This window comes from Poecilia latipinna, unplaced genomic scaffold (assembly GCF_001443285.1).
Source record: "Poecilia latipinna isolate Pla-1442-1.1 unplaced genomic scaffold, P_latipinna-1.0 Scaffold187, whole genome shotgun sequence".
Lineage (NCBI taxonomy): Eukaryota > Metazoa > Chordata > Actinopteri > Cyprinodontiformes > Poeciliidae > Poecilia > Poecilia latipinna.
This window is the reverse complement of record NW_015112803.1, coordinates 367,577-378,401: the sequence shown is the minus strand read 5'-3', so window position 1 is coordinate 378,401 and position 10,825 is coordinate 367,577. Positions and strand designations below refer to the sequence as shown.

Below are 10,825 nucleotides of genomic sequence, written 5' to 3'. Positions count from 1 at the left end.
CAGGACGACACTTTGTTCTCATTATGGTTCAAAATGATCTGACAGATTATAAAAGTGTCCCAAACATGCATACGGCTCTGTCCACAGGCAAAGATGTACACCGTGCCTCATAAAGGCATTCCTACTATTTACCGGTAAAGCTTTTTCAAATTTATTCTGTCCCTTTTAGTCTTATAATTTGAAACGAGAGCAACTGGTTGACTGTGGAAATAGAAACATACTGAGGAACAGCTACTTACTTAATTATTATTATCATTTCCTGCCCTTTATATAAATTAAAAACAAATCTGGCTTGTTGGAATGACTTTTCCATTTGTGAAAACGACTCAAAGTGATCAATTCTGTGAACAAACTTAAGCATTTACTATATATAATAAATGCTTCAATTTACTTTGTTTCTAGAAATTATTTTTGGTCCCTGTAAGTGTGGTAATAATTTCTTTTTAAAACAATCACTAGTTTTTTCTTCCAACTTCATTGAGTAGATGTACTAAAATGCAGTGTTGTATTATTTAAAACATTTCTGCGGTTTTCACACATTTACTATGGAAGATGTTAAACTTTCCACAGTCTTTTCCTCAGCTCTCCAGGATTCTCAATTACAGTAATTTATGCATTGTTTAATTTGAAGGTAATTTAATCTAATTCCCTCTAGATGACCTCATTTTCCAAGGTAATTCCTTTTATTTGTGTTGTGAAGCTCTAATTATTTCCACTGCACAACTTGTGCCTGAGGGAATGCTAACATGTAGTTAAGACATGTTGCTGCAAAGGCGTGCAACTCCCAATGTGAAAGAAGGGTTCTGTTTTATCAAACATGTCGAGAAGAAAGAAAACACTTTTGAATTTACGCTGATTTGATTTGTTTCATATGACCACCAGTAAGTCTTATTTTTTGCTTTGCTTTCCTGAGATGACAGGAAACTTTGGGTGTAAAGTTTTGACATCCTGGTGTAACTACTAAAAGCCTGCATCCGTAATTTTTAAGTCTATTTCATTTTTTAATCAATAAATGCTTTGTTCAGGCTCGTGTGGCGGCTATATGCATTTGCCATATTTGCATATTTGCTATTTTCATGTTTCGAGGTGTTGCTACGATCAAAAGCTATTCTTCCCTTTTGATTTGTCAGAGAGGCTTCTCAAGGTGAGCTGAACCTCAAACCGCTGGAAGAGTTCAACCAGCGACCAATCAGAGGAATCGGTGTGTTTGCTAGCAGCTTATCGTAACGTTTGGTCAAAAATAAATGTTCTGCTGCACCTGAACAACTCGGAGAGGTCACGATGTCCGACCGAAAACATGCACAAGTAAAAGGGTTAAATAATTACACCAATACATTTCACTGAAGTAGATCTGAAACCGTGCACAGCAAGCTGCCCTGCTGTGCACGGTTTCAGAGCGGGAGCGTTGCAGGAGGATCTCTGAGCCGCAACAACATTAACATTGGCAACATTTTCTCAATTGAGGTCAGAAAAACAATAAAGATTCCAAACTGATTTGTGTGCAAATCATAACAGGCAATCAGATGCTTAAACATTGAGGAACACATAAACTTGCACGTACATTAGAACGCCTTGGCAAGGACCGTGCATGCATAATCACAGTGGTCAAAAACGTCGCCTCCCCTGCTAGCAAAATACAGTGCCTTGGAAAAATATATATGTACACTGCTCAAAAAAATAAAGGGAACACTCAAATAACACATCCTAGATCTGAATGAATGAAATATTCTCATTGAATACTTTGTTCTGTACAAAGTTGAATGTGCTGACAACAAAATCACACAAAAATCATCAATGGAAATCAAATTTATTAACCAATGGAGGCCTGGATTTGGAGCCACACACAAAATTAAAGTGAAATGTTCCCTTTATTTTTTTGAGCACTATATATCTATCCCTTGAACCTTTTTCACATTTTATCACATCACATGAACAAACTTCAATGTATTTTGTTGAGATTGTATGTGATGGAAAAAAAGGAAGCATTACTTAATTGTGAAGTGGAAGAAAATATCTGGCTTTTTCCTTTTTTAGTAAAAAGAAAACTTCAGACTTCATGCTGTATTTAATCACGATAGTCCTAAGCAAAATCCAGTGGACAGAGTCCGTATGGGTTTAATTTAATTTCAGTATAAATTTAGCTGCTCTGTGAAAACCTCATGGGTTTGTTGGAGACCATTAGAGATGGAGCAGCATCATGGAGAACCAGGAGCACAGCAGACAGGTCAGCGGAGAGGTGGAGAGGCTTTAAAGCAGTCAGGTTCTAAAAAATATCCAAAGTTTTAAAGTTACGTCTGCACAAAACCCTGAGCAAAAAGCTGGTAAGGATCAATTGAAATACAGCAAAAAATATCATTGCAACATCAAAATGAGATTTTTTTTCTTGTCAAACATTTTAAAAACTATCTATTAGTTTCTGTCCAACTCAAAATTATGCCTTACTTTGGTGCATTTTGGTCCATCTCATAAATACCCAATAAAATATAAAGAGGTTTGTTGAGGACAAATTGTGGAAAAAGGTGTATGGATACACTAAGCACTGTAGCTCCAGTACAAAATAATTTATGGCTTTTGCAGCCATTTAAAGACGCTGAAATGAATCAGAACTTCAGCATTTGTTGTTGGTTTTCTACAGAACAGCACCAAATCCTACTGGAACTTGAGCTTGAACTCAGAAAGAAAAAGTAGAGTCCAAAATTCATGGCAGCTATTTCCCTGACTCAGGGTTTAAGACATAAGAACATGGCAAAAATACAATAAATAACTAAGGAAACCAATGAAACATTTCGTTAAAAAATAAAAAAAATAAAAATGTCTCAAGTGAAACAGTGAGTTATGTCTTATTTCTTTGCCACGCCGTGCTATAACAGCGTGGATGTCCAATCTGAAGTGGCACTTGCAGAGTTCGTGGTAACAGCTGAGAGGGAGGTAAAGGTCTTCTGATTAACCCATTGTCACATCCGTCTTTGCATCCAGGTTAGCAGTGCAGCTGAGGAATCTCGCCGTCACGTTACAAATCCACTCTCAGCCCAGAAACGGGGAACAAGGAACATGTGATAATGCGTTGGACTGGAGCCGGTTGCCGACCGACTTCATTTAAGGAGAAATTTTGCGTAATCCCGTCTCCTTTCTCAGTCAGGCAGAAGCAGACCATTACAAAGCCACAAGCCACTGAGTCCTCGCCCCAAATACAGGGGTCCTAAGTCCCTGGGAGTGTGGATGTGGGCTGATCACTGCAGGATATGAGCAGCATTTACTCTCCAGGGTCAAACAGAGGACAAGTGAGTGGACTTAGGCGTGGGCAGGTCCAGCAGAGCCTGGACGGTCACGCCGACCTTTACCAGACCTCGCTCCTCTAAGATGTGATGCGGCAGACATAGTTTGTCCTGAATTAACAGAGAGATCATTCATCAACATCACTGGCAAACCGACTAAGGCTGATGTCATTCAACATGCGCTTGATGGATGTATATTTGTCAGACAGATTTTCCTAAATGATAAAACGAACTTTGGGGGGAAAACATCAGTCAGAGTCTCAGCTACAGGAAACTTGAATGACAAGTGCATGAAAAAACTTGTAGGCCTCTTTTAGGCAGCTTCATAATTTTGTCATTTATCTTCTGTGGTCAATTACTGATATCACTTGGCACTCATAAATCCTAAATGACTAAACAAATGCAGAGTGAAAACATTTAAGGTAAAAAACGTGTTACCTGTGAAACTCCAAGCTTCTTGCACGCTTCCAGGAAGTTTTCAACATTCCTGCGGCATTTTGCCATGCTTAGCTTTGGCTGGAAGCCACAACATTAATCATGTTAGTTTGTTAAGCATTAAAATGTCTGTGAAGCAGTTTAGATCAAATAATACGTTTATACGGTGATATACTTACTACTGCAGGTGACGGCACGTGAATGCTGGCAACAGATCGGGGACAAATGTGATTGGCTAGATGGCAGAGGACCACTCCATCCATCAGCGCCGCACCAACATCATCTGGGAGGAGGACCTTCAGTCGGGACTCAATGTTCTGCACACATTAAAGATAACACGATAATGTCGAATGTTGAAAAAGAGAAGCGTGAGCGGAGCAGAGCGAAGTACGCCCGAGCGTGTGGGAGTCTTACGGGAATCCAGGACAAATTCTCTTTTCAAAAACAGCGGGGGTTGAGCTCAATTAATCTGTTCCGGATTCCTTGTTTTTACCTCTGGCATGTCAGATGTACAACGAACTGCTTCCACCTGCTTCAGTCGTCCAGTAGCTGCAGTCAGAAATACCTCCTCCAATTCCTCTTGCAGAAGTCACTCTACATGCTTCTTAAATACAACGGCTCAGTGTCTCAGGATGACCGCTGGTTCACCTCTGGGATTATTTTGAACATGTCTAAAAACACAGATGAATTAAACTCTTCTGGACTGTCTTCAACTATTTCTAGAAGTGTCTGGAGTATTTACGTCGGAAAGCGTCACCATCTCATAATAAAATCTTTATTTTGTGACCTTTGTCATTGGAGGTGAGGGGAAGGTTTAAAGGTTACATCAGAAAGTAATTTTTTTCCGTAACATGAACATGTTCTGTCACATTTAGAGTTTTCTTCACAATATTGATGATTTGTGCAGTATAGACACAACTTGATCACGCATTAAAAACAAAAAAAGGACTCACAAGCCAAAGGTTGCGGTTTGCAATTATTGCGACATATGAATGACGCACAATAGTCAGCATGTTCGAACCACGCTTGGGTGGATGCCTTTGTTACAAAAAAAAGAAAAGAAAGTACATCTTAGGTGGTTGTTTGTTTGGAAAATCTGAGCTTATCTCACCACCCGCCATTATCGTGGGAGGACAGGGAAATGCCTTCTTGCTCAAAGGTGAAAACCAACTTAGGACTTTTCCAATTGCTAACAAACATGTTAGAAAGAGACATTTTTTAAATGTTTGTACCATTTTACCACTGTTGTTCATTTGTGGTATTGAGTCAATGAAAGAAAGTTTGGTTTCCATTAAAATTAGGCTACAAACTCCATGAAGTTATAATTTTAAAAGTTTAAAAATGTAAAAACAGACGTAAAAGCCTCATTGTTTCCCTGTAATTGAGGCTTACCACTGAAATTGGTGAGTTTGTTAATGACCATTTTGAACGAATATATTTAAACAATGGCTGTGATAGTTCCTAGTAGGAAAGCATCTTGTAAAATCTAGTGAAAAAAATAACATGTTAAAATGTTTTACTGCAGTAATTACATATATTGTTTCTACTGGTTGTTGAGAAAGTCATATATTCTTTTAGCTGTGGAGTATATACAATAAACGTAAATATATATTTTTTTTTATTTTATACAGTGGGAATTTCATGATTGTGAAAGAGTTTCAGAAGACAATTACAAAATGTGTGAATATCCAAACGAACATCATGTTGACAGTCATTCATTGAGAATACATCGTCTGTGTGGACATATTGAGCAACATCGCTTTCAAAGAACACAGGAAGGTCAAAGACAAAACTGACAGACAGAATTAACGTCTCTTCTTTTCATGTGACAAGTTTAATTTATCAGAAAGAAATACTTGGATCTTTGTCCAGTTGCTCACTGACTCTGGAGAATGATCTCTACACAAATCAACTCTTTTATCAATGCGAAACTCTCATCTGTAGTGTCTTTGTCCCTCCATCTTTTGTGACCTCCAGTTCTCTGCAACTCACACTTTTTCCCTGGGACAAGAATAATGAGGCTTTGTTTTGTTTTTACCAGAAATTGCAATGATTTGATCCAAAGTGAAAAGAAACGGCCTTTGGAAGGAGAAACAGGGAATCAATGCAACTGCAGTCAGGAATATGTCAGAGACCTTCAGAGCTACTTTATGTTGAAATCGATGCGGTCTCTTGTTCTACTCATGATATGTAGCAAACTCTAACGCATGGTAATTGAGACAGGGCGAATTTGTTGTTTCCGTTCTTGTTATCTGTGATGTGGTGAATGGCATGTCGGCTCCTGTATCTTCGATCAGAACAACAAACGCTGCAGAACTAAATAAGATTTCATCTGTTATCTTATGACAGGGTGCGACAGGGTGCGACAGCGCGGGTGTGTGGGTCTGGTCCTTTGGTTTTCAAAAAGGTGTTTATTCCTCAGAAATGTTGGTTTATGATAACTCGATAACATCTCACAGTTATTGCAGAATTGCCAGCTGCTCATCCATGATGGAAACCTCCTCCCAAAGGTATTCCAGTGGACTGAGATCTGGTGACTAAAGATGTTATTTACAGAACCACAAGTAATTCATTCTCACATTCAAGAAACCAGTGCAAGACAATTAGAGCTTTGATTATCTTGGGGGGAGGAGACATTGGTAGATGGGTACATTGTGGTCACATAACTTCAACACATAAAGCAACATTAAGCTGTGGTGTTTAAACAATACTGAACTGATATTAAAGAGGCGAAGGTGACTCCTGCTTGCTTTCCTGGGTCCATGTTTTCATGTTTACACCAAATCCTGATTCTACCATCTGAATCTTGATGCTGAAATTGACACTCATGAGATTAGGTATCGTTAATCTTGTATTGTCCAGCTTTGGTGTTTCTCAGTTTCTTGTTTCCCAGTGTGGTCATCTGCTGTTTAGCCCAGCTAAGGTCTGATGTGTTTGCCAGTTGTCATATCCTACCTTCGTGGCCCATCATTTCATTTCACACTGCAGCCTGAAGTGACCCAATTCAGACTTTTTGATGTAATGAGACCTGTATCTGATCTTTTCATGACAGTCTGAACAACAGAGGTCGGATTTTTTTCGAATGCGACCCAGGCCACTTGGTTATCCGACACGTATCCGATTGAAATGTGGCCTGACGTCCAGGTCGCATTCATCCGACCTGAACGTGATATTCGCAAGCGGGAAGAAACACTTAGAGGAAAAACTTGTTAAAGTGCTGTTCCACTCGGACAACAACTTCAAAATCGTAAGCTAAGCTCCACCGTTAGCATCAACATTTATTTCTGCAAACACTGAGCACTTCTTCTTCTTCTTCTGTATGGCGGTTGGCAAAACACCGAGCACGCTGACGTTATTGCGCCCTCTACTGCGCATGCGGGACACTTCCAGGTCGTTTGCCGTCCACACAGGAGAACACGTACAGCTCACGTATGTTTGGAAGTGTGAACAGCCACGGCAAAAAAAATCTGATTTGACAAAAAATTGGTATTGGGTCACTTTAGGCTGCAGTGTGAACGCAGACTCATTCTGATATCTAACGTCAACCAGGCATTTTCATCGACACAACTGCAACTCACTGAGCTTTTTCTTATTTTTTATTACACAACGGTGAGTGAAAATCCTAGTAGATTGGCACTAACTACGATACTATTTTAAAAAATACAACTTAGTCCCACAAAGAGCAAATAAATCCTGATACGTTATATATTTTTAACTGGTATTAACTGGTAGCATCATTGTGTTCTAAATAATACAACACCACACAGTCATTAACCTGAAAGGTTTGACTGCAGGGAATCAAGCTGAGGCAGGAAGTGAAGTTAGAGGAAAAACCACCTCCATGACAAAAACTTCATTTGGGTAAAATCCTACCAAGGACGGAGGCAAAATATGATCCTATCAGAAATTTTCTTGTCAAGAAAAGGCTTGCCTGAAACACTTTGCTTTTCTTATTTACGCTATCACCACCAGCAATATGTTTCTTTGGAAAAACGATTTCTTGCAATACCCCGTGAAAAGCGTGCTGTAATATCAAGACATCTCTTTTTACTGGCAAACAAAAACTGTGTCCTAATCGGCCCTGATTCCCAGTTACACAGGAAAGACCCTAAGTGCTTCCGAGTGACAGATTATATCTGCTTATTTTCGATTTAAGTGGTGTTATCTTGAAAGTTGAAATGACTAACCGAACCGGACTGTTTACCTTCTTTTGTTTAGTTTAAATATTTGTGTGTTTCACAAATGTTTAGAAAATTAGAAAATTGAAATGGGAAATTTCATTACTAAGGATAAAAGAAGCGATATTTGGGTGAATCCTATTCAATTCACTGCAGCATGCTTAATATCAAGCGCTGGTCTAAATCCTAACTGTGCGAAACAATTTTTATCTTTTCAGTGTTTGAGTTATTTTTAAATGACCTGCAGGTCAAAGGCTTTCATTTTAAAATTTTTAAGACTCGTCATTAAAATTGTTGGCAAGTGAAACTGTGGTCCATCAGACTAAGAAATTTCAGATAATCACCAAACTGTGATTGTATAACTGGAAAGCGATGCTCATGGCACATGTTGTGAAAGGGCTCGTTATTCCTGGCAGTGTTGCTGTGAGTAAACCCGACTGCTGGATTCCATTATGATGCTTCACTACGGCCTCGGGGTTGGATCCAACACTTCTTTTCCAGATAAATGTATTCCAAATGTCCCAAACAGTCAGAAAAAACAAATAGTTGTAATTTACCTCTGTGTTTCATGTGGAGCGTTGGCTTCTTAGCTGCCCTTTTTTGTCACATCCTTGTCAAAAAGTGTCACTCCCACTGATGTGCTGCCAACTTTGAGCAAGCTCTGCACTGGTGTCAAAATGATTTGGACATAAGACACACTTCTGACCATTGCTGGATGCAAATTAATAAGTCTCATCATCAATTTAGCCAGACTGAAGGATTTTTCCAACTTTTAAACTGGATTCAAAGACATAACCTTTCATTTTGTTTTTTTATTATTATTATTATTTTTATTAAGCTGTTCAGGGGTGTTCTCGGTAGAGCTTTTCAGGTTAATGTCTTACTACATAACGCAGGTAAGCTTGAGCTTAGATCCATAAAGTCATGACGTAACATTGTGTTCCAGAAAGTAGACTTCCTGGTTCGAGTTGTCCACATCCAAAAATAGCAACGTAGCCGCAGATCGCCACAAATGCTGTCAGGTTTACAGCACATGTATTACATTTGTCAGAATACTTTCTCAAAAGTCTTGAGGGTCATTAAAAAACTCAAGTCTAGGTTAAAAGTCTTAACAACAAACTTTGGTTCAGAAAAGTCTAATTTATTCTACCCTATTCATAACGCCGGGTGTCTGCAACTGTTAGAAATAACATAAACTCTGCATGCAGGTTTTGATTAAGGAGACACGCGTCAGCTGATTTCTCTACGGACATTTATTAGATGTATCAGCACACAGGCGGTACGTCAAGCTGGAATCAGGTGCTGCCCTCCCTGCCAGACTCTAATTTTAAACTGAGATGTAAAGAAGATTAGATGGAGGACCCAGAGGTATGACGCACTTCATTATCATTTAAGACTAACTGGGCATTTTGCTTGAGAGATGCAGAAGAGCCTCGGTGTGTCCTGATGAGCGTTAGGGAAATGTTTACGCTTCCAGTTCAGCGCTTTCCCCAAGCGACCTTCGTTTCTCCTTCCAGCTGCTCTGTGGCTCCGCAGAGATGAACAGAGTAGAGATGAATCTCTACTGCCTAACCCGCATAGCATTGGAAATAAGTAGGCATTATGAGTAATTAGGCATTATTCCTTTTTAGTTTGGTTTCTGAACTGTCCATTTTGCATAACGCTGCCCCTTTGAGGAATGTGAGCTCTGGTGTTCTGGCTACTTGAACTCCTGAATAACTTGTTAATCTGATCTTCAAAGTAATTTTTGTTTCCACTGCTGGGAAGGTTGCTACGTGTTTTCCATGTTTTTGGTTTTTTTTTCCATTTATGAATAGTAGTTCTCAATATGGTTTGTCCTAAAATCTTTTAATCTTCTCAAGATATTTCAAAGATTGGGTCTGGCTTTCATCTAACTAATGAACGTTTTTCTTTTTCTGAGCCCTCGTTTGTGTTTTTTTAATTTGAGTCATGGTCTGGACATTTTTAAATGCCTTCTCTACTGAAAAGCTGTTATAGGCTTTGATTTTTCTCTATACAGAGTAACTAATGTTGATTTTTTTTTTCTTACTAACTCTTTCTTACTAACATTGTCTGGAGCTCTTCCCATTAAAACCAAGGAAGCTCACTCATCCAAATCTGTGGATGAATTGCCAGATTGGGTGTCTCAAGCAGTTCTGTGGTAAGACTGCACTTTAGTGGAAGTCAGCCAATTTCCTATGCCCATATTTGGTATTTGAAAGACCCTTTGCATTTCCTTTAACAAAGTTAAAAATCCTTGTTCTTCTTGCTCCACACAATAAACAATCCTAAGTTGTTATTTGATACTACTCTGCAAATAACAACAGTCTTCATTTGAAGTTACTTCAAATGAAGACTGTTGAAAGGGTCAGAAATAGGATCTCTTTCCCCTAGCTTTTTAAAAGGTCCTCAAAGGCTTGCTTGCATTCCTCTTAGTCACCTCGCTAAACTAGTGCACCGCTGATCATACTCACATTCAATTTCTAAAGTATTTGTTCCACAGAGTTATAGAAAATCTATTAGATCCTGTTTGAGTGTACATTTCCTCCAGTTCAATTAAGAAAAACCAGCGTAAACTCGGTTTATTCTTCGGAAACTCTAGGCGTTGCAACACAAACAGGATCTGGCAGACTGTACTCCTCGTATGACTCATCGACTGGTGAAAACTAGAAAAACATAAACAGGCTGGGAAGCGTCTGACCTGCCGTAGAAGGCCAATCTGCTCCATTTCCTCTCTCAAATGCTCCATCTTCCTCCTCATGGTGAAGCTGGGATCTGTCGAGCTGATGTCCTGACGGGTTCCACGAGTGAAGGCTGAAATGAAAAATAAAGAGCGCTGCTCCAAGTTCAAGATGATACACAGCGAAAGGTGTCAAGGTCCAAGGATGAAATGTTTTTGTAAAAGTTCCTAGAAAACTGCAGTGATTGGGCAACAAG

General features: G+C 39.2%; 1 protein-coding gene across 2 annotated transcripts in view; it reads right to left on the bottom strand.

The window, feature by feature from the left end:
* Positions 1-2,033: 2,033 nt before the first annotated feature.
* The window catches only part of lrch2 (leucine-rich repeats and calponin homology (CH) domain containing 2), a 44,761-nt gene continuing 35,969 nt past the window's right edge, over positions 2,034-10,825 (bottom strand). For both annotated transcript variants that reach the window (XM_015030618.1, XM_015030617.1), the window contains 3 exons: positions 3,890-4,027; positions 3,714-3,791; positions 2,034-3,386 (listed from right to left, as the gene is read on the bottom strand). In XM_015030618.1, the coding sequence (XP_014886104.1) occupies positions 3,267-3,386; positions 3,714-3,791; positions 3,890-4,027 (336 nt within the window). In that variant the 3' untranslated portion in view covers positions 2,034-3,266. The remainder of the gene's footprint in view (positions 3,387-3,713; positions 3,792-3,889; positions 4,028-10,825) is intronic.